Genomic DNA, 23,388 nt, shown 5'->3' with positions numbered 1-23,388 from the left:
ACCTTTACCGGACGGACTCTGGGCAGCCTGGTGGCACAGGTGCCTTCTCCTGATGTCTGTCCATGTGTGACCTGATATGCCAGCCATGGCCCATATGTCAGCCTTCATATTACCCAGGGATGGAGGGAGAGTAAGTGGCAGGAGGATGTATTTGAACCTCGGGGAAGCACTTTGCTGGTTCTCTTGAACAGGAAGGGGTGTCCTGTAATGCCACCAATCAGAGCAGGAGGCCCGAGGTTCAGAACCGGCTGCCCAGTAGGGCGTGGTCCTCCTGCAGTACTCTGTGCGGGTGCTGCGTGTCACTTCCCCCGTCTTCGGACAGAGCCTTGCCTCTCCCTGGGGTGCCCACCCACACCTGCACCCTGCCCTTGTGCTGACCTTGGGCCCAGTGCCTGGTTCTGAGCTGACAGTGCTATTTCCTCAGAGGAACTCGGAGGTCCTCAATGTGCACTTGAAGCCTGGACCCTTGTTCTCCGGGGGTAGAGGTGGTGTCTCAACTCACCTGCCAGGATCCTGCACAAAGCCCAGGCTCCTGGCCTGGGAGTCGGAACCAGAGTAAATGGCAAATATCACTGCTCCTCTGCCTGCCACTCTTTGTGCCCTCTGCTACCATCTGAGTCACCACGTTAACGGGTCTTTCCCTGTAGGCTTTCAGTTCCTCCCTGAGTGCTACACCCTCACCACCATGTGGCTCCAGCACTTTTTTAAAAATTTGAATCCATGGGGTTTTTTGTTATCATTAATCTACAATTACATGAAGAACATTATGTTTACTAGGCTCTCTCCCATCCCAAGTCCCCCCGTCAAACCCCAGTACAGTCACTGTCCATCAGCACAGCAAGATGCTGCAGAATCACCACCTGTCCTCTCCGTGTTGCAAAGCCCTCCCCTTTCCCCCAAACCCCACATTGTACATGCCAATCATAATACCTCCTTTCTTCTTCCCCACCCTTATCCCTCCCCATCCTCCCATTTTCCCCAGTCTCTTTCCCTTTGTTAACTGTTAGTCCATTCTTGGGTTCTGTGATTCTGCTGCTGTTTTGTTCCTTCAGTTTTTCTTTTGTTCTTATACTCCACAGATGAGTGAAATCATTTGGTATTTCTCTTTCTCCACTTGGCTTATTTCACTGAGCATAATACCCTCTAGCTCCATCCATGTTGTTGCGAATGGTAGGATTTGTTTTCTTCTTATGGCTGAATAATATTCCATTGTGTATATGTACCACCTCTTCTTTATCCATTCATCTACTGATGGACTCTTAGGTTGCTTCCATAGCTTGGCTACTGTAAATAGTGCAGCTATCAACATAGGGGTGCACCTGTCTTTTTCAAACTGGAGTGCTGCATCCTTAGGGTAAATTCCTAGAAATGGAATTCCTGGGTCAAATGGTAAGTCTATTTTGAGCATTTTGAGGAACCTCCATATTGCTTTCCACAATGGTTGAACTAATTTCCATTCCCACCAGCAGTGTAGGAGGGTTACCCTTTCTCCACAATCTTGCCAACATTTGTTGTTGTTTGTCTCTTGGATGGTGGTGATCCTTACTGGTGTGAGGTGATATCTCAGTGTAGTTTTAATTTGCATTTCTCTGATAACTAGCGAGGTGGAGCATATTTTCATGTGCCTGTTGGCCATCTGAATTTCTTCTTCGGAGAACTCTCTGTTCAGCTCCTCTGCCCATTTTTTAATTGGATTATTTGCATTTTGCTTGTTGAGGTGCGTGAGCTCTTTGTATATTTTGGATGTCAAGCCTTTATCAGATCTGTCATTTATGAATATATTCTCCCATACTGTGGGGTACCTTTTTGTTCTTTTGATGGTGTCCTTTGCTGTTCAGAAGCTTTTCAGCTTGATATAGTCCCACTTGTTCAACTTTGCTTTTGTTTTCCTTGACCGGGGTGATACGTTCATGAAGAAGTCATGTTTATGTCCAAGAGATTTTTGCCTATTTTTTTTAAAGACTTTTATGGTTTCATGACTTACGTTCAGGTCTTTGATCCATTTTGAATTTAGTTTTCTGTATGGGGTTAGGCAGTGATCCAGTTTCATTCTCTTACATGTAGCTGTCCAGTTTTGCCAGCACCATCTGTTGAAGAGACTGTCATTTCCCCATTGTATGTCCATGGCTCCTTTATCGAATATTAATTGACCATATATGTTTGGGTTAATGTCTGGAGTCTCTAATCTGTTCCACTGGTCTGTGGCTCTGTTCTTGTGCCAGTACCAAATTGTCTTGATTACTATGGCTTTGTAGTAGAGCTTGAAGCTGGGGAGTGAGATCCCTGCCACTTTATTCTTCTTTCTCAGGATTGCTTTGGCTATTCGGGGTCTTTGGTGTTTCCATATGAATTTTTGAACTATTTATTCCAGTTCATTGAAGAATGTTGTTGGTAATTTGATAGGGATTGCATCAAATCTGTATATTGCTTTGGGCAGGATGGCCATTTTGACGATATTAATTCTTCCTAGCCAAGAGCATGGGATGAGTTTCCGTTTGTTAGTGTCCTCTTTAATTTCCCTTAAGAGTGTCTTATAGTTTTCAGGGTATAAGTCTTTCACTTCTTTGGTTAGGTTTATTCCTACGTATTTTATTCTTTTTGATGCAATTGTGAATGGAGTTGTTTTCCTGATTTCTCTTTCTATTGGCTCATTGTTAGTGTATAGGAAAGCCACAGATTTCTGTGTGTTAATTTTGTATCCTGCAACTTTGCTGTATTCCATTATTAGTTAGAATAGTTTTGGAGTGCAGTCATGAGGGTTTTTAATGTATAATATCATGTCATCTGCAAATAGTGACGGTTTAACTTCTTTACCAATCTGGATTCCTTGTATTTCTTTTTTTTGTCTAATAGCCATGGCTAGGACCTCCAGTACTACGTTAAATAACAGTGGGGAGAGTGGGCATCCCTGTCTTGTTCCCAATCTCAGAGGAAAAGCTTTCAGCTTCTCGCTGTTTGGTATGATGTTGGCTGTGGGTTTATCGTATATGGCTTTTATTATGTTGAGGTACTTGCCCTCTATACCCATTTTGTTGAGAGTATTTATCATGAATGGATGTTGAATTTTGTCGAATGCTTTTTCAGTCTCTATGGAGATGATCATGTGGTTTTTGTCTTTCTTTTTGTTTATGTGGTGGATGATGTTGATGTATTTTCGAATGTTGTACCATCCTTGCATCCCTGGGATGAATCCCACTTGTTCGTGGTGTATGATCCTTTTGATATATTTTTGAATTCGGTTTGCTAATATTTGTTGAGTATTTTTGCATCTACGTTCATCAGGGATATTGGTGTGTAATTTTCTTTTTTGGTGGGGTCTTTGCCTGGTTTTGGTATTAGGGTGATGTTGGCTTCATAGAATAAGTTTGGGAGTATTCCCTCCTCTTCTATTTTTTGGAAAACTTTAAGGAGAATGGGTATTATATCTTCTCTGTATGTCTGATAAAATTCCGAGGTAAATCCATCTGGCCTGGGGTTTTTTTTCTTGGGTAGTTTTTTGATTACCCCTTCAATATCTTTGCTGGCAATTAGTTTGTTTAGATTTTCTGTTTCTTCCTTGGTCAGTCTTGGAAGATTGTATTTTTCTAGGAAGTTGTCCATTTTTTCAGGGTTTTCTACCTTCTTAGCATACAGGTTTTCATAGTAGTCTCTAATAATTCATTGTATTTCTGTTGGGTCCATCGTGATGTTTCCTTTCTCATTTCTGATTCTGTTGCTGTGTGTTGATTCTCTTTTTCTCTTAGTAAGTCTGGCGAGAGGCTTATCTATTTTGTTTCTTTTCTCAAAGAACCAGCCCTTGGTTTCATTGATTTTTTTCTACTGTTTTATTCTTCTCAATTTTGTTTATTTCTTCTCTGATCTTTACTATGTCCCTCCTTCTGCTGACTTTAGGTGTCATTTGTTCTTCTTTTTCAAATTTTGATAATTGTGACATTAGACTATTCATTTGGGTTTGTTCTTCCTTCTTTAAATATGCCTGAATTGCTGTATACTTTCCTCTTAAGACTGCTTTTGCTGCGTCCCACAGAAGTTGGGGCTTTGTGGTGTTGTTGTCATTTATTTCCATATATTGCTGGATCCTGCAGTCTTTTTGTGCCTGAACGCATCCCCTGGACTTCGTGTAATGGGAAACCAGACACCTTTCCCGGCACACCCCGCTCAGGGCCATAGGCATGCTTACGCCAAAGGGCACTGCGTCCGGAGGGCACTGGCCTTGCTCGTGCAGCTGGCTCCACCTTGCTGCCCCTCTGTGGACCTGCCAGGGCACAACTGGAGCTTCTCACTCTTCAGTGCCTGGCACCAGTTAGAGGTTCATTACCCAGTCCTGTCTGTCCCCTCCTAATAATCCTCCCTTTGGTCTCTGCAGACTGGTGGCGCACAACGACCCCTTATTACGGTAAGCATCTCCGAAGCATCAGCTCTGCACATGGCAGTGACCAGCCACGGAGGAAATTCTGACACCTGGGTTAAGCCTCTGGGCTCCCAGCTCGTCCAATGTGAGGGTCTCCATTACCTCCCAGAATTCCAGTTATCCCATTACTTGGAGGTTATAGGACATTTTAGTTAGGACATTTTTTGCACCTAACAGAGACCCCCTCAAACATTCTTACGCTAGAAGAGACCTCAACTGCATACATGTTTAGGATATTTTGGGTGAGCATCGCCCCAGGGGCACCTGGCTTGTGACACGCTCTGGGACAGGCTGCTTCCCCACCTCCCACCCCACCCTCTGTCAGGGGAGCTTCTTGGTCCTCACTGTGCCTGACACCCCAGCTTCAGGGCCCAGCCCCAATCTCGGTTCTACCCCCTCCTTCTAATCTTCCTTGTTGTCTCTATCCAGACTGGTGGACCGCGACGACTCCTCTCCCTGGTAAGTGGACTGGCACCCTAAGGCATCAGCGCTCAGCACTGCAGTGACCAGGCCTGGGTGACCCTCCTGCCTCCTGGGCTGACCCTCTGACCTCGCCAGCCCATCCGACGAGTGGGGCTCCCTTTACCTGCCAACAATGGGATATATTTGTCCCTGTGTTTTCCTTGCAACTGACCGGAAGCCTCCTCAAAGGCTCAGACTCTGCAAGGGAGCTTAATGGCTCACCTATTCAGGACATTTATGGGTAATGACTGGCTTCAGGTGCAGCTGGATCCAGAGGAGCCATGGCTGTATGTCCCCTGCACATATCTTGCATCCACATTGCCCTATGGATCACTTCCACAGCGTGCGTGCTCTCTGCACAGGGGTGAAGTTACCAACCCCGAGTCTCCATCCCACCAGGAGAGAAACTCTATGTCCCATGTTCACAGGCTGACCGGTCCTGGATAGACTCTGGGCATCCTGGTGGCACACGTGCCCTCTCCTGATGTCTGTCCACGTGTGACCTGATATGCCAGTCAGGGCCCATATGTCAGCCTTCACATTCCCCAGGGATGGAGGGAGAGTAAGTGGCAGGAGGATGTATTTCAACCTCGGGGAAGTGCTTTGGTTGCTGGTTGTCATGAACAGGAATGGGGTGACCTGTAAAGACACCAGTCAAGCCAGGAGGCCCGAGGTTCAGAACCGGCTGCCCAGTAAGGCGTGTTCCTCCTGCGGTACTCTGTGCGGGTGCTCCGTGTCACTTCCCCCATCCGTGGGCAGAGCCTTGCCTCTCCCTGGGGTGCCTACACCTGAGCTCTGCCCTTACGCTGACCTCGGCCCCAGTGCCTGGTTCTGAACTGACAGTGCCATTTCCTCAAAAACTCGGAGGTCCTTGATGTGCCCTTGAATCCTGGTCCCTTGTCTTCTGGGGGTCAGGCGGTGTCTCAACTCACCTGCCAGGACCCTGCACTAAGACCGGACTGCTGGTTCTGGGATTTGGAATGGCAGAAAATGGCAAATATGACTGTCCCTCTGCCTGTGATTCTCTGTGCCCTCTGCTAGCATCTGAGTCACCACATTAACATGTCTGGTCTCATAGGATTTCAGTACCTCCCAGAGTGCTACGTCCTCACCACCATGTGGCTCCAGCATTTTTGATCTCCCCCTGTGAAACCCCACAGCTCCTTACCGGACAGACACGGTCCTTTCTGCTCTGGTAATTAGTCATCCGCTAGGGCTCCAGTGGATTTAGCTATTCATGATTTTCTCACGGAAACCATCAGGAAATAGGTTGCCTTTTGTGTCTGGATTCTCTTGGTACATCGTTCACGCTTCATGTATGACATAGCATGTTTGAAGTCTTCCTTCCTTTGTATGACTGAATACTCCTCCACTGTAGGGTTAGACCACATTTTCTCCTTCCATTCATCTGTTGATGGACATTTGGGTTTTTACTGCCATATCGCTATTAGGGTCAGCACTAGTACATGCACTCAGGTGACATTTGAGCGCGTGTGTCCGGTTATTGTGGTCTTACACGCCGGAGTATTCTTGCAGGGTCATGGGGCTATCCTATGGCTGAGTGAGTGTTGGAGCGCTGAGCCTCTTTCCACAGCGACTGGACCATTTTGTGTGACCATAAGCATCATGTTCGTGTCTGGTTCTCGAAATCCTCACCGTCGCTCATTATTGTGCGTCTTTCCCATGCTGGCCACCCAGGCAGGTGTGGGGGGCATCCCACTGTGGTGTGACGGGCATTTCCCTATGGAGTGATGATGTCAGGCCTCTCTTCACATGCTGGCTGGCCATGTAGATATGTTGTTCGGAGTGGAGCATCTTCCTTCTATAGTCACCTGATGGCAGTGGGCCCGGGACATTGTCAGCACCCTATGCCATCTGGGCAGCTAGCGACCCAGGATCAGGGCGACACTGAGGGGTCATGATGTCTGGTGAAGTCGTGTGCTTGGCAGGTGACATTTCTGCAGGGACGTCCAACTCTGCCGTTTCATTTTCTTTGCCACTCACAGGCCATGGGTGTCTCTAAGTCTGCACAGGTAGATGAGAGTACAGTCACACATGCCCACTGTCCCATGTACAGGGGAATGTGGTGTGTTTGACTCAGGGCAAGCTTTTGGCTTGAAAGTGACAGGATTCAGTGCTGAGCGGACAGGAGTCTTTAGAACTCGGGTCAGGGCCATGGTGTGGGGCCCCGGATCCGGGATAAGTCCTCTGAGGCTGTAGCCCTTCTACCCAGGGCCCAGGCAGGTCGTTGGTGGGGTGCAGGCTGTCTCTGGTGGTGTGTTGCTGAGGGGGCTTAGGTAGATGTGGTCATGGCAGATGCAGGCTGATGGCGATAGCCCCTGAGTCCGGAGGCTGGGCTTAGCGTTTGAATTGCACAGCATTAGGATAAGATCTAGAGAACCACAGAGCTCAGCCCACGGCTAAGGCTTCTCCTCATTTGCCCCTTGAGAGTCAAGAATGATGAAGAGGCTTCTGTCAAGCACCATTGATGGCGAACATAACCCAAAACCCACAAGCCAGGGATCGTCGATCTGAATCCCACACAGATCCCAGGGCCTGTTGTTCATGAGACTTAGGAGAGTGTAACTTTCCATGTCCCCCTGTAGGGTCCGAATCAGGTTTGGCCTTGAGGCTGGTGAACGGCGGTGACCGCTGTCAGGGCCGGGTGGAGGTGCTGTACCGAGGCTCCTGGGGCACCGTGTGTGATGACAGCTGGGACACCAACGATGCCAACGTGGTGTGCAGGCAGCTGGGCTGTGGCTGGGCCACGTCGGCCCCCGGCAGTGCCCGGTTTGGGCAGGGCTCAGGCCCGATCGTCCTGGACGACTTGCGGTGCTCAGGGCACGAGTCCTACCTGTGGAGCTGCCCCCACAACGGCTGGAACTCGCACAACTGCGGCCACTCGGAGGACGCGGGGGTCATCTGCTCAGGTGGGCCTAGCTGTTTGGAGTCTCTATGGTGGGACTGGTTTCCAAGGACATGGTCCCCGCTCTGTCGGGACACCCTGACTCACAGCTGCTACTACATTTCCTGTTTCCCTGACATCTCCTTCGCTCACCACCGACAGTGACCTTGGTTTTTTTCTGGTTACCATGTGGGGTGGTGGTGATATGGGACAACAGGTGCCCCTATAATTCACCATCTGCCTGTAGTCACTACAGTCATGTTGCACTCAGAGGGAAGTAAGTGCAGAAAGGGCGTGTGTGTGCATGGTCTCATGTGTCCTAGGCTTGCACACCTGAGTGTTCATGCTGATGTCTAGGCCAGGGTAGGTTCCTGAGACCAGGTATAAGTCCCTGCACAGAAGCAGGATTTGCGGCCTGGATACCAGGCCTGCTGTGTCAGGGCCACAAGCCCCCAGGGCACATGCCAGGCAAAGTTTGTAATTGCCTCTGGTCAGGCCTGAATGATCACGTGGGATTTGCACCTGAAACAGGATGCCTCAGTCAGGTCACCACTGTGGACAGGGACATGCTGACAGGTGGGCCACTGGTCTATGGGAAAAGCGGGTCATGACATGTCTACGCAGAGCTGCCCCCCTTGATGATGGCAGGAGTGGAAGGGGTCTGCCCAGACCTCTCAGTGGGAGCACCTTCCAGGGCTGAGGATGGCCACTGCCTCACCCTCCCTGGCAGGGGACGAGCATTGACTGAGGGTCTGACCTGCGCCGAGCCCCCGAGCTGTGCTTCCACCAGAGCCGCCTTCTGTGTAGTGTGTCTGACCTGATCTTCTCTCTCCACAGCCTCCCATTCGCAGTCCACCACCACTCCAGGTGAGTCCTCCCGCCTCCTGAACCCTGGGTATCTCTCCTCTCTCTGTTGCCCTCAAAGGCTCCCAGCCAGTAGGGCCAGGAGGGGCCTGTGGAGGTTTTCTGCCCGCCAGCACCTGCGCTGATCACTGTATTGCAGGAATCGGTTTCCGTTGAGCCCACCCACGTCCCTCTTCCTGTCTGGTGCCGTGAATAGGAGCATCGTGGCTCTAGCATCCTCTCCCAGCACTGCTGGTGACAGTGGCAGAGGAAGCTCGAACCTGGGGACTTTTTACTTGAAAGCATAATCTCGGCTACGTGTAATGGTAGACCAGAGACCTTTCCCGGCACACCCCACTCAGGGCCATAGGCATGCTTATGCCAAAGGGCACTATGTCCAGAGGGCACTGACCTTGGTCGTGCTGCTGGCTCCACCTTGCTGCCCCTTTGTGGACCTCACAGGGCACACCTGGGGCTCAGGAAAGGCTCCCCCTACTCTGGCCGTGGAGCTTCTCACCCCTCAGTAAATGGCACCAGCTACAGGTTCATGACCCAGTCCTGTCTGTCCCCTCCTAATAATCCTCCCTTTGGTCTCTGCAGACTGGTGGCGCACAACGACCCCTGTTTACGGTAAGCATCTCCGAAGCATCAGCTGTGCACATGGCAGTTACCAGCCTCGCGGGAAATTCTGACTCCTGGGTTAAGCCTCTGTGCTCCCAGCTCATCCAATCTGAGGGTCCCCATTACCTCCCAGAATTCCAGTTATCCCATTACTTGCAGGTTATGGGACATTTTGGTTAGGATATTTTTTGCACCTAACAGAGACCCCCCTCGAACTTTCTTAAGCTGGAAGAGACCTCAATTGCATACATGTTTAGGACATTTTGGGTGAGCCTCGCCCCAGGGGCCTCTAGCTTCTGACAAGCTCTGGGACAGGCTGCGTCCACACCCCCAACCCCACCCTCAGTCAGGGGAGCTTCTTGGTCCTCACTGTGCCTGACACCCCAGCTTCAGGGCCCTGCCTCAATCTTGGTTCGACCCCCTCCTTCTAATGCTCCTTGTTGTCTCTCTCCAGACTGGTGGACCGCGACGACTCCTCTCCCTGGTAAGTGGAGGGGCACCCTGAGGCATCAGCGCTCAGCACTGCAGTGACCACGCCTGGGTGACCCTCCTGCCTCCTGGGCTGACCGTCTGACCTCCCCAGCTCATCCGATGAGTGGGGCTCCCTTTACCTGCCAACAATGGGATATATTTGTCCCTGTGTTTTCCTTGCAACTGACCGGAAGCCTCCTCAAAGGCTCAGACTCTGCAAGGGAGCTCAATGGCTCACCTATTCAGGACATTTATGGGTAATGACTGGCTTCAGGTGCAGCTGGATCCAGAGGAGCCATGGCTGTACGTCCCCCTGCACATATCTTGCATCCACATTGCCCTGTGGATCACTTCCACAGCGTGCGTGCTCTCTGCACAGGGGTGAAGTTACCAACCCCGAGTCTCCATCCCACCAGGAGAGAAACTCTATGTCCCATGTTCACAGGCTGACCGGTCCTGGATAGACTCTGGGCATCCTGGTGGCACAGGTGCCCTCTCCTGATGTCTGTCCACGTGTGACCTGATATGCCAGTCAGGGCCCCTATGTCAGCCTTCATATTCCACAGGGATGGAGGGAGAGTAAGTGGCAGGAGGATGTATTTGAACCTCGGGGAAGCGCTCTGGTTGCTGGTTGTCATGAACAGGAAGGGGGTGTCCTGTAAAGACACCAGTCAGGGCAGGAGGCCCGAGGTTCAGAACCGGCTGCCCAGTAAGGCGTGTTCCTCCTGCGGTACTCTGTGCGGGTGCTGCGTGTCACTTCCCCCATCCGTGGGGAGAGCCTTGCCTCTCCCTGGGGTGCCCACACCTGAGCTCTGCCCTTATGCTGACCTCGGCCCCAGTGCCTGGTTCTGAACTGACAGTGCAATTTCCTCAAGAACTCGGAGGTCCTTGATGTGCCATTGAATCCTGGTCCCTTGTCTTCTGGGGGTCAGGCGGTGTCTCAACTCACCTGCCAGGACCCTGCACTAAGACCGGACTCCTGGTTCTGGGATTTGGAATGGCAGAAAATGGCAAATATGACTGTCCCTCTGCCTGTGATTCTCTGTGCCCTCTGCTAGCATCTGAGTCACCACATTAACATGTCTGGTCTCATAGGATTTCAGTACCTCCCAGAGTGCTACGTCCTCACCACCATGTGGCTCCAGCATTTTTGATCTCCCCCTGTGAAACCCCACAGCTCCTTACCGGACAGACACGGTCCTTTCTGCTCTGGTAATTAGTCATCCGCTAGGGCTCCAGTGGATTTAGCTATTCATGATTTTCTCACGGAAACCATCAGGAAATAGGTTGCCTTTTGTGTCTGGATTCTCTTGGTACATCGTTCACGCTTCATGTATGACAAAGAATGTTTGAAGTCTTCCTTCCTTTGTATGGCTGAATACTCCTCCACTGTAGGGTTAGACCACATTTTCTCCTTCCATTCATCTGTTGATGGACATTTGGGTTTTTACTGCCATATCGCTATTAGGGTCAGCACTAGTACATGCACTCAGGTGCCGTTTGCGCGCGTGTGTCCGGTTATTGTGGTCTTACACGCTGGAGTATTCTTGCAGGGTCATGGGGCTATCCTATGGCTGACTGAGTGTTGGAGCGCTGAGCCTCTTTCCACAGCGACTGGACCATTTTGTGTGACCATAAGCATCATGTTCGTGTCTGGTTCTCGAAATCCTCACCTTCGCTCATTATTGTGCGTCTTTCCCATGCTGGCCACCCAGGCAGGTGTGGGGGGCATCCCACTGTGGTGTGACGGGCATTTCCCTATGGAGTGATGATGTCAGGCCTCTCTTCACATGCTGGCTGGCCATGTAGATATGTTGTTCGGAGTGGAGCATCTTCCTTCTATAGTCACCTGAGGGCAGTGGGCCCAGGACATTGTCAGCACCCTAGGCCATCTGGTCAGCTAGCAAGCCAGGATCAGGGCGACACTGAGGGGTCATGATGTCTGGTGAAGTCGTGTGCTTGGCAGGTGACATTTCTGCAGGGACGTCCAACTCTGCCGTTTCATTTTTTTTGCCAGTCACAGGCCATGGGTGTCTCTAAGTCTGCACAGGTAGATGAGAGTACAGTCACACATGCCCACTGTCCCATGTACAGGGGAATGTGGTGTGTTTGACTCAGGGCAAGCTTTTGGCTTGAAAGTGACAGGATTCAGTGCTGAGCGGACAGGAGTCTTTAGAACTCAGGTCAGGGCCTTGGTGTGGGGCCCCGGATCCGGGATAAGTCCTCTGAGGCTGTAGCCCTTATGCCCAGGGTCCAGGCAGGTCGTTGGTGGGGTGCAGGCTGTCTCTGGTGGTGTGCTGCTGAGGGGGCTTAGGTAGATGTGGTCACGGCAGATGCAGGCTGATGGCGATAGGCCCTGAGTCCGGAGGCTGGGCTTAGCGTTTGAATTGCACGGCAATAGGAAAAGAACTAGAGAACCACAGAGCTCAGCCCACGGCTAAGGCTTCTCCTCGTTTGCCCCTTGAGAGTCAAGAATGATGAAGAGCCTTCTGTGAAGGACCATTGATGGAAAACATAACCCAAAACCCACAAGCCAGGGATCGTCGATCTGAATCCCACACAGATCCCAGGGCCTGTTGTTCATGAGACCCAGGAGAGTATAACTTTCCATGTCCCCCTGTAGGGTCCGAATCAGGTTTGGCCTTGAGGCTGGTGAACGGCGGTGACCGCTGTCAGGGCCGGGTGGAGGTGCTGTACCGAGGCTCCTGGGGCACCGTGTGTGACGACAGCTGGGACACCAACGACGCCAACGTGGTGTGCAGGCAGCTGGGCTGTGGCTGGGCCACCTCGGCCCCCGGCAGTGCCCGGTTTGGGCAGGGCTCAGGCCCGATCGTCCTGGACGACTTGCGGTGCTCAGGGCACGAGTCCTACCTGTGGAGCTGCCCCCACAACGGCTGGAACTCGCACAACTGCGGCCACTCGGAGGACGCGGGGGTCATCTGCTCAGGTGGGCCCAGCTCTTTGGGGTCCCTATCGTCGGACTGGTTTCCAAGGATAAGGTCCCCCTTCTGTTCGAACCCCCTGACTCACAGCTGCTACTACATTTCCTGTTTCCCTGATGGCTCCTTCGCTCACTGCCAACAGTGACCTTGGTTTTGTTCTGTTGCCAGGGGGTGCGGTGGTGAATTAGGCCAAAGGGTGCCCCTGGCAGTTACCATGCACTTGTACTCACTACTGTGACGGTGCAGGCAGGGGGAGGGAAGAAGTGCTGGAAGTGGGTGTTTGCACAGACGCACTTGGATTACGACTGCAGACGTGAGAGTGCATGTTCGTGGCAGGGCCTCCAAGGCCAGGGTTGTGAGTCCAGGTCTAATTCCCCGCACAGAATCGGGATTCACAGCATGGATACCAGGCCTGCTGTGCCAGGGCCACGTGCCCACAGGGGGAAGGTGAGGTGAAGTTTGTAATTGCCTCTGGTCAGGCCTGAACGATGCCACGTGGGATGTGTACCTGGAAAAGGACTCCTCTGCCAAGTCACCTCTGTGGACAGGGTCATGCTGACCGGTGGGCCACTGGTCTATGGGAAAAGTGGGTCATGACATGTCTACGCAAAGCTGCCCCCCTTTTCGATGGCAGGAGTGGAAGGGGTCTGCCCAGACCTCTCAGTGGGAGCACCTTCCAGGGCTGAGGATGGCCACTGCCTCACCCTCCCTGGCAGGGGACGAGCATGGACTGAGGGTCTGACCTGCGCCGAGCCCCCCAGCTGTGCTTCCACCAGCTGTGCCGCCTTCTGTGCAGTGTGTCTGACCTGATCTTCTCTCTCCACAGCCTCCCATTCGCAGTCCACCACCACTCCAGGTGAGTCCTCCCGCCTCCTGAACCCTGGGTATCTCTCCTCTCTCTGTTGCCCTCAAAGGCTCCCAGCCAGCAGGGCCAGGAGGGGCCTGTGGAGGTTTTCTGCCCGCCAGCACCTGCGCTCATCACTGTAATGCACGAGTCAGTTTCCGTTGAGCCCACCCACGTCCCTCTTCCTGTCTGGTGCCGTGAATAGGAGCATCGTGGCTCTAGCATCCTCTCCCAGCAGTGCTGGTGACAGTGACTGGGGGAGCTCGATCCTTGGGTCTTTTGTGCTTGAAAGCATCATCTGGGCTTCGTGTAATAGGAAACCAGAGACCTTTCCCGGCATACCCCGCTCAGGGCCATAGGCATGCTTATGCCAAAGGGCACTGCGTCCGGAGGGCACTGGCCTTGCTCGTGCAGCTGGCTCCACCTTGTTGCCCCTTTGTGGACCTGCCAGGGCACAACTGGGGCTCAGGAAAGGCTCCCCCTACTCTGGCCGTGGTGCTTCTCACCCCTCAGTGCCTGGCACCAGCTATGGGTTCATGACCCAGTCCTGTCTGTCCCCTCCTAATAATCCTCCCTTTGGTCTCTGCAGAGTGGTGGCGCACAATGACCCCTTATTACGGTAAGCATCTCCGAAGCATCAGCTGTGCACATGGCAGTGACCAGCCTCGGGGGAAATTCTGACTCCTGGGTTAAGCCTCTGGGCTCCCAGCTCATCCAATGTGAGGGTCCCCATTACCTTCCAGAATTCCAGTTATCCCATTACTTGCAGGTTATGGGATATTTCGGTTAGGACATTTTTTGCACCTAACAAAGACCCACTCAAACTGTCTTAAGCTGGAAGAGACCTCAATTGTGTACATGTTTAGGACATTTTGGGTGAGCCTCACCCCAGGGTACCTGGCTTGTGACAAACTCTGGGACAGGCTGCGTCCCCACCCCCCACCCCACCCTCAGTCAGGGGAGCTTCTTGGTCCTCACTGTGCCTGACACCCCAGCTTCAGGGCTCTGCCCCAATCTCGGTTCTACCTCCTCCTTCTAATGTTCCTTGTTGTCTCTCTCCAGACTGGTGGACCATGACAACTCCTGTCACTGGTAAGTGGAGGGGCACCCTGAGGCATCAGCGCTCAGCATTGCAGTGACCAGGCCTGGGTGACCCTCCTGCCTCCTGGGCTGATCCTCTGACCTCCCCATCCCATCCGATGAGCAGGGCTCCCTTCACCTGCCAGCAGTGGTATATATTTGTCCCAGTGTTTTCCTTGCAAATGACCAGCAACCTCCTCAAAGGCGCAGACTCTGCAAGGGAGCTCAATGGCTTACCTGTTCGGGCATTTATGGGTAATGATTGGCTTCAAGTGCAGCTGGGTCCGGAAGGGCCATGACTGTATGCCCCCTGGGCACTTATTACATCCACATTGCCACATGGATCACCTCCACAGCGTGCATGCTCTCTGTCCAGGGGTGCAGTTGCCAGCCCCAAGTCTCCATCCCACCAGGACAGAGACTCTGTGTCCCATGTTCACAGGCTGACCTGGATGGACTCTGTGCTGCCTGCTTGGCACAGGTGCCTTCTCCTGACTTATATCCACGTGTGACCTGATGTGCCAGTCAGGCCCATATGTCAGCCTTCATATTCCCTAGGGTTGGAGGGCAAGTAAATGGCAGGAGTATGTATTTGAACCTCGGGGAAGTGCTCTGGTTGCTGGGTCTCTTGAACAGGAAGGGGGTGTCCTGTAATGACACCAATCAGGGCAGGAGGCCCGAGTTTCAGAACCAGCTGCCCAGTAGAGCGTGGTCCTCCTGTGGTACTGTGTGCGTGTGCTGCATGTCATTTCCCCAGTCCTCGGACAGAGCCTTGCCTTTCCCTGGGGTGGTGCCCACACCTGAGCTCTGCCCTTGTGCTGACCTCAGGCCCAGTGCCTGGTTCTGAGCTGACAGTGCTATTTCCTCAGGGAACTCGGAGGTCCTTGATGTGCACCTGAAGCCTGGTCCCTTGTCTTCCTGGGGTACAGGTGGTGTCTCAACTCACCTGCCACGTCCCTGCACAAACACCAGGGTCCTGGGCCTGGGAGTCGGAATGGGACCAATTGGCAAATATCACTGCTCCTCTGCCTGCGATTCTCTGTGCCCTCTGCTACCATCCGAGTCACCACGTTAACATGTCTGGCACCGTAGGCTTTCAGTACCTCCCAGTGTGCTACACCCTCACCACCATGTGGCTCCAGCATTTCTTATGTCCCCCTGTGAAACCCCACAGCTCCTTACCGGACAGACACGGTCCTTTCTGCTCTGGTAATTACTCACCCACTAGGGCCCCTATGGATTTGCCTGTTCATGATTTTCTCACGGACAGAATCAGGTAGTAGGTTGCCTTTTGTGTCTGGGTTCTCTTGGTATATTGTTCACGCTTCATGTATGACATAGCATGTTTGAAGTCTTCCTTCCTTTGTATGGCTGAATACTCCTCTGCCGTAGGGTTAGACCACATTTTCTCCATCCATTCATAGACATTTGGGTTTTTCCTGCCATATCGCTATTAGGGTCAGCACTAGTATGTACACTCAGGTGCCGTTTGAGCGCCTGTGTCGGGCTATTGTGGTCATACACTCTGGAGCATTCTTGCGGGCTCATGGGACTGTCCTATGGCTGACTGTGGGAGCGCTGAGCTTCTTTCCACAGCAGTTGGACTATTTTGTGTGACCACCAGCGTCACTTGCGTCTCTGGTTTTCGACATCCTCGCCATCCCTCATTATCATTTGTCTTTTCCATGCTGACCACCCAGGAAGTTGTGAGGGGTCATCCCCTGTGTTTTGACGGGCATTTCCCTGTAGAGTGATGATGTCAGGCCTCTCTTCACGAGTCAGGTGGGCATGTATATATGCTGTTATGAGTGGACCATCTTCCTTTTGTAGCCGCCTGAACGCCATGGGCCCAGGTCACTTTTAGTGCCCTAGGCCAGCTGGCTGGCTAAGGAACCATGATCAGGGCAACACTGAGGGTTCATGATGTCTGGTTAAGTCGTGTGCCTGGCAAGTGACGTTTCTGCAGGTAGTTCAAATTCTACTGTTTTATTTTATTACTACTCACAGGCCATGGGTACCTCTAAGTATGCACACCTAGATGACGGTACAGTCACACATGCCCACTGTCACCATGTACAGTGGTCCATGATGTGTTCAACTCAGGGTAAGCACTGAGCTTGAAAGCAACAGGAGTCGGTACTGAGTGGACAGGAGCATTCAGAACTCGGGTCAGGCCCATGGTGTGGGGCCCTGGATCCAGAGTAAGTCCACTGAGGCTGTAGCCCTTATGCCCCCGGCTGAGGCCAGTCCTTGGTGGGGTACAGACTGCCCTTGTGATGAGCTACTGAGGGGGCTCAGGTAGATCTCTGTGGTCACGGCAGATGCAGGCTGATGGTGTTAGCCCCTTAGTCCCGAGGCCGGGCTTAGCATTTGAATTGCACAGCATTGGGAAAAGAACTGGAGAGCCACAGAGCTTAGCCCACGGCCACGGCTTCTCCTCGTTTGCCCCTTGAGAGTCAAGAATGATGAAGAGGCTTCTGTCGAGCATCATTGCAGGCTAACATCACCCGAAACCCAGAAGCCAGGGACTATAGATTATCTGAATCCCACACAGACCCCAAGGCCTGTTCCTTCAGGAGACCCAGGAGAGTATAACTTTCCATGTCCCCCTGTAGGTTCCGAATCAGGTTTGGCCTTGAGGCTGGTGAACGGCGGTGACCGCTGTCAGGGCCGGGTGGAGGTCCTGTACCGAGGCTCCTGGGGCACCGTGTGTGACGACAGCTGGGACACCAATGACGCCAACGTGGTGTGCAGGCAGCTAGGCTGCGGCTGGGCCACGGCGGCCCCCGGCAGTGCCCGGTTCGGGCAGGGCTCAGGCCCGATCGTCCTGGACGACTTGCGGTGCTCAGGACACGAGTCCTACCTGTGGAGCTGCCCCCACAACGGCTGGAACTCGCACAACTGCGGCCACTCGGAGGACGCGGGGGTCATCTGCTCAGGTGGGCCTAGCTCTTTGGGGTCCCTATCGTGGGACTAGGTTCCAAGGACAGGGTCCCCCCTCCATCAGGAGTCCCTGACTCACAGCTGCTTCTACATTTCCTGTTTCCCTGATGGGAAACACTTACTGCCGACAGTAATCCTTGCTTTTCTTCTGGTTGGCAGGTGGGGTGGTGGTGATTTGGAAAAATGCGTGCCCCTAGAATTTACCATCTGCCTGTAGTCACTACAGTCATGTTGCACTCAGAGGGAAGTAAGTGCAGAAAGGGAGTGTGTGTGCATGGACTCATGTGTCCTAGGCTTGCACACCTCAGTGTTCATGCTGATGTCTAGGCCAAGGTAGGTTCCTGAGACCAGGTATAAGTCCCTGCACAGAAGCAGGATTTGCGGCCTGGATACCAGGCCTGCTGTGTCAGGGCCACAAGCCCCCAGGGCACATGCCAGGCAAACTTTGCAATTGCCTCTGGTCAGGCCTGAACGATCAAACGTGGGATTTGCACCTGAAACAGGATGCCTCAGTCAGGTTGCCTCTGTGGACAGGGACATGCTGACAGGTGGGCCAGTGGTCTATGGGAAAAGTGGGTCATGACATGTCTACACAGAGCTGCCCCCCTTGACGATGGCAGGAGTGGAAGGGGTTTGCCCACACCTCTCACTGGGAGCAACTTCCAGGGCTGAGGATGGTCACTGCCTCACCCTCCCTGGCAGGGGACGAGCATGGACTGAGGGTCTGACCTGTGCCGAGCCCCCCAGCTGTGCTTCCACCAGAGCCGCCTTCTGTGCAGTGTGTCTGACCTGATCTTCTCTCTCCACAGCCTCCCATTCGCAGTCCACCACCACTCCAGGTGAGTCCTCCCGCCTCCTGAACCCTGGGTATCTCTCCTCTCTCTGTTGCCCTCAAAGGCTCCCAGCCAGTAGGGCCAGGAGGGGCCTGTGGAGGTTTTCTGCCCGCCAGCACCTCCGCTGATCACTGTAATGCACGAGTCAGTTTCTGTTGAGCCCACCCACAACCCTCTTCCTGTCTGGTGCTGTGAATAGGAGCATCGTGGCTCTAGCATCCTCTCCCAGCAGTGCTGGTGACAGTGACAGGGGGAGCTCGATCCTGGTTCTTTTGTGCTTGAAAGCATCCTCTGGGCTTCGTGTAATGGGAAACCAGAGACCTTTCCCGGCACACCCCGCTCAGGGCCATAGGCATGCTTACGCCAAAGGGCACTGCGTCCGGAGGGCACTGGCCTTACTCGTGCTGCTGGCTCCACCTTGCTGCCCCTTGGTGGACCTGCCAGGGCACACCTGGGCCTCAGGAAAGGCTCCCCCTCCTCTGGCCGTGGAGCTTCTCACCCCTCAGTGCCTGGCACCAGCTACAGGTTCATGGCCCAGTCCTGTCTGTCCCCTCCTAATAATCCTCCCTTTGGTCTCTGCAGACTGGTGGCGCACAACGACCCCTGTTTACGGTAAGCATCTCCGAAGCATCAGCTGTGCACATGGCAGTGACCAGCCCCAGGGGAAATTCTGACTCCTGGGTTAAGCCTCTGTGCTCCCAGCTCATCCAAAGGACGGGGTCCCCGTTACCTCCCAGAATTCCAGTTATCCCATTACTTGGAGGTTATGGGACATTTTGGTTAGGACATTTTTTGCATCTAACAGAGACCCACTCAAACTATCTTATGCTGGAAGAGAACTCAATTGCTTACATGTTTAGGGCATTTTGGTTGAGCCTCGCCCCAGGGGCACCTGGCTCGTGAAAGCTCTGGGACAGACTGCGTCCCCACCCCTAACCCCACCCTCAGTCAGGGGAGCTTCTTGGTCCTCACTGAGCCCAGCCCCAGCCTCGGTTCTACCCCCTCCTTCTAATGCTCCTTGTTGTCTCTCTCCAGACTGGTGGACCACGAGGACTCCTGTCACTGGTAAGTGGAGGGGCACCCTGAGGCATCAGCGCTCAGCTTTGCAGTGACCAGGCCTGGGTGACCCTCCTGCCTCCTGGGCTGATCCTTTCACCTCCCCAGCCCATCCGATGAGCGGGACTCCCTTCACCTGCCAGCAGTGGGATATATTTGTCCCTGTGCGTTCCTTGCAAATGACCGGAAGCCTCCTCAAAGGCTCAGACACTGCAAGGGAGCTCAACGGCTCATCTATTCAGATATTTCGGGGTAAACCAGCTTCAGGTGCAGCAGGATCCAGAAGAGCTGTGACTCTATATCCCCCTTTACACTTCTTACATCCACGTTGCCCCGTGGATCACCTTCACAGCATGCGTGCTCTCTGCACATGGGTGCAGTTGCCAGCCCCGAGTCTCCATCCCACCAGGACAGAGACTCTGTGTCCCATGTTCATATGCTTACCTTTCCTGGACAATCTCTGCACAGCCTGCTTAGCACAGGTACCTTCTCCTGATGTCTGTCTATGTGTGACCTGATATGCCAGCCATGGCCCATATGTCAGCCTTCATATTCCCCAGGGATGGAGGGAGAGTAAGTGGCAGGAGGATGTATTTGAACCTCGGGGAAGCACTTTGGTTGCTGGTTCTCTTAAACAGGAAGGGGTGCCCTGTAATGCTACCAATCAGAGCAGGAGGCCCGAGGTTTAGAACCGGCTGCCCAGGAGGGCGTGGTCCTCCTGCGGTACTCTGTGCGGGTGCTGCGTGTCACTTCCCCCGTCTTCGGAGAGAGCCTTGCCTCTCCCTGGGGTGCCCACCCACACCTGCACCCTGCCCTTGTGCTGACCTCGGGCCCAGTGCCTGGTTCTGAGCTGACAGTGCTATTTTCTCAGAGGAACTCAGAGGTCCTCAATGTGCACTTGAAGCCTGGACCCTTGTTCTCCGGGGGTAGAGGTGGTGTCTCAACTCACCTGCCAGGATCCTGCACAAAGCCCAGGCTCCTGGCCTGGGATTTGGAACCGGAGTAAATGGCAAATATCACTGCTCTTCTGCCTGCCACTCTTTGTGCCCTCTGCTACCATCCGAGTCATCACGTTAATGTGTCTGGCCTCCGTAGGCTTTCAGTACCTCCCTGAGTGCTACACCCTCACCACCATGTGGCTCCAGCACTTTTTTAAAAAATTTGAATCCATGGGTTTTTTTTTGTTATCATTAATCTACAATTACATGAAGAACATTATGTTTATTAGGCTCTCTCCCACCCCAAGTCCCCCCCGTCAAACCCCAGTACAGTCACTGTCCATCAGCACAGCAAGATGCTACAGAATCACCACCTGTCCTCTCCGTGTTGCAAAGCCCTCCCCTTTCCCCCAAACCCCACATTGTACATGCCAATCATAATACCTCCTTTCTTCTTCCCCACCCTTATCCCTCCCCATCCTCCCATTTTCCCCAGTCTCTTTCCCTTTGTTAACTGTTAGTCCATTCTTGGGTTCTGTGATTCTGCTGCTGTTTTGTTCCTTCAGTTTTTGCTTTGTTCTTATACTCCACAGATGAGTGAAATCATTTGGTATTTCTCTTTCTCCACTTGGCTTACTTCACTGAGCATAATGCGCTCTAGCTCCATCCATGTTGTTGCAAATGGTGTGATTTGTTTTTTTCTTATGGCTGAATAATATTCCATTGTGTATATGTACCACATCTTCTTTATCCATTCATCTACTGATGGGCACTTATGTTGCTTCCATTTCTTGGCTATTGTAAATAGTGCTGCGATAAACATAGGGGTGCATCTGTCCTTTTCAAACTGGAGGGCTGCATCCTTAGGGTAAATTCCTAGAAGTGGAATTCCTGGGTCAAACGGTAAGTCTATTTTGAGCATTTTGAGTAACCACCATATTGCTTTCCACAATGGTTGAACTAATTTACATTCCCACCAGCAGTGTAGGAGGGTTCCCCTTTCTCCACAACCTCGCCAACATTTGTTGTTGTTTGTCTTTTGGATGGTGGCGATCCTTACTGGTGTGAGTGATATCTCATTGTGGTTTTAATTTGCATTTCTCTGATAACTAGTGAGGTGGAGCATATTTTCATGTGTCTGTTGGCCATCTGAATTTCTTCTTCGGAGAACTCTCTGTTCAGCTCCTCTGCCCATTTTTTAATTGGATTATTTGCATTTTGTTTGTTGAGGTGCGTGAGCTCTTTATATATTTTGGAAGTCAAGCCTTTATCAGATCTGTCATTTACGAATATATTCTCCCATACTGTAGGGTTCCTTTTTGTTCTATTAATGGTGTCCTTTGCTGTTCAGAAGCTTTTCAGCTTGATATAGTCCCACTTGTTCAATTTTGATTTTGTTTTCCTTGCCTGGGGATATATGTTCATGAAGACGTCATGTTTATGTCCAAGAGATTTTTGCCTATGTTTTTTTTAAGAGTTTTATGGTTTCATGACTTACATTCAGGTCTTTGATCCATTTTGAATTTAGTTTTGTGTATCGGGTTAGACAGTGATCCAGTTTCATTCTCTTTCATGTAGCTGTCCAGTTTTGCCAGCACCGTCTGTTGAAGAGACTGTCATTTCCCCATTGTATGTCCATGGCTCCTTTATCGAATATTAATTGACCATATATGTTTGAGTTAATGTCTGGAGTCTCTAATCTGTTCCACTGGTCTGTGGCTCTGTTCTTGTGCCAGTACCAAATTGTCTTGATTACTATGGCTTTGTAGTAGAGCTTGAAGCTGGGGAGTGAGATCCCTGCCACTTTATTCTTCTTTCTCAGGATTGCTTTGGCTATTCGGGGTCTTTGGTGTTTCCATATGAATTTTTGAACTATTTGTTCCAGTTCATTGAAGAATGTTGTTGGTAATTTGATAGGGATTGCATCAAATCTGTATATTGCTTTGGGCAGGATGGCCATTTTGACGATATTAATTCTTCCTAGCCAAGAGCATGGGATGAGTTTCCATTTGTTAGTGTCCCCTTTAATTTCCCTTAAGAGTGTCTTATAGTTTTCAAGGTATAGGTCTTTCACTTCTTTGGTTAGGTTTATTCCTAGGTATTTTATTCTTTTTGATGCAATTGTGAGTGGAGATGTTTTCCTGATTTCTCTTTCTATTGGCTCATTGTTAGTGTATAGGAAAGCCACAGATTTCTGTGTGTTAATTTTGTATCCTGCAACTTTGCTGTATTCCAATATTGGTTAGAATAGTTTTGGAGTGCAGTCTTGAGGGTTTTTAATGTATAATATCATGTCATCTGCAAATAGTGACAGTTTAACTTCTTCTTTACCAATCTGGATTCCTTGTATTTCTTCTTTTTGTCTAATAGCCGTGGCTAGGACCTCCAGTACTACGTTAAATAACAGTGGGGAGAGTGGGCATCCCTGTCTTGTTCCCAATCTCAGAGGAAAAGCTTTCAGCTTCTCGCTGTTACAGTATGATGTGGGCTCTGGGTTTATCATATATGGCCTTTATTATGTTGAGGTACTTGCCCTCTATACCCATTTTGTTGAGAGTATTTATCATGAATGGATGTTGAATTTTGTCAAATGCTTTTTCAGTCTCTATGGAGATGATCATGTGGTTTTTGTCTTTCTTTTTGTTTATGTGGTGGATGATGTTGATGAATTTTTGAATGTTGTGCCATCCTTGCATCCCTGGGATGAATCCTACTTGTTCGTGGTGTATGATCCTTTTGATATATTTTTGAATTTGGTTTGCGAATATTTGTTGAGTATTTTTGCATCTATGTTCATCAGGGATATTGGTCTGTAATTTTCTTTTTTGGTGGGGTCTTTGCCTGGTTTTGGTATTAGGGTGATGCTGGCTTCATAGAATGAGTTTGGGAGTATTCCCTCCTCTTCTATTTTTTGGAAAACTTTAAGGAGAATGGGTATTATATCTTCTCTGCATGTCTGATAAAATTCCGAGGTAAATCCATCTGGCCTGGGGTTTTTTTTCTTGGGTAGTTTTTTGATTACCCCTTCCATTTCTTTGC

The 23,388-nt window shown here is 51.4% G+C and overlaps 1 protein-coding gene across 37 annotated transcripts in view; it reads left to right on the top strand.

The window, feature by feature from the left end:
• DMBT1 (deleted in malignant brain tumors 1) overlaps nt 1-23,388 on the top strand; it is a 74,080-nt gene that overhangs the window by 12,279 nt on the left and 38,413 nt on the right. For 25 of the 37 annotated variants that reach the window (XM_073240208.1, XM_073240217.1, XM_073240226.1 and 22 more), the window contains 14 exons: nt 4,367-4,396; nt 4,841-4,870; nt 7,480-7,803; nt 8,616-8,645; nt 9,222-9,251; nt 9,697-9,726; nt 12,337-12,660; nt 13,482-13,511; nt 14,089-14,118; nt 14,562-14,591; nt 17,195-17,518; nt 18,332-18,361; nt 18,938-18,967; nt 19,391-19,420. In XM_073240208.1, coding sequence (XP_073096309.1) covers nt 4,367-4,396; nt 4,841-4,870; nt 7,480-7,803; nt 8,616-8,645; nt 9,222-9,251; nt 9,697-9,726; nt 12,337-12,660; nt 13,482-13,511; nt 14,089-14,118; nt 14,562-14,591; nt 17,195-17,518; nt 18,332-18,361; nt 18,938-18,967; nt 19,391-19,420 — 1,302 coding nt within the window. The remainder of the gene's footprint in view (nt 1-4,366; nt 4,397-4,840; nt 4,871-7,479; nt 7,804-8,615; nt 8,646-9,221; nt 9,252-9,696; nt 9,727-12,336; nt 12,661-13,481; nt 13,512-14,088; nt 14,119-14,561; nt 14,592-17,194; nt 17,519-18,331; nt 18,362-18,937; nt 18,968-19,390; nt 19,421-23,388) is intronic. The other 12 variants (XM_073240234.1, XM_073240235.1, XM_073240238.1 and 9 more) reach the window with 4 other exon arrangements.

This window comes from Manis javanica, chromosome 7 (assembly GCF_040802235.1).
Source record: "Manis javanica isolate MJ-LG chromosome 7, MJ_LKY, whole genome shotgun sequence".
In the NCBI taxonomy this organism is placed as follows: domain Eukaryota; kingdom Metazoa; phylum Chordata; class Mammalia; order Pholidota; family Manidae; genus Manis; species Manis javanica.
The sequence above is the reverse complement of the archived record's forward strand: the minus strand, read 5'-3'. Positions and strand labels throughout refer to the sequence as shown.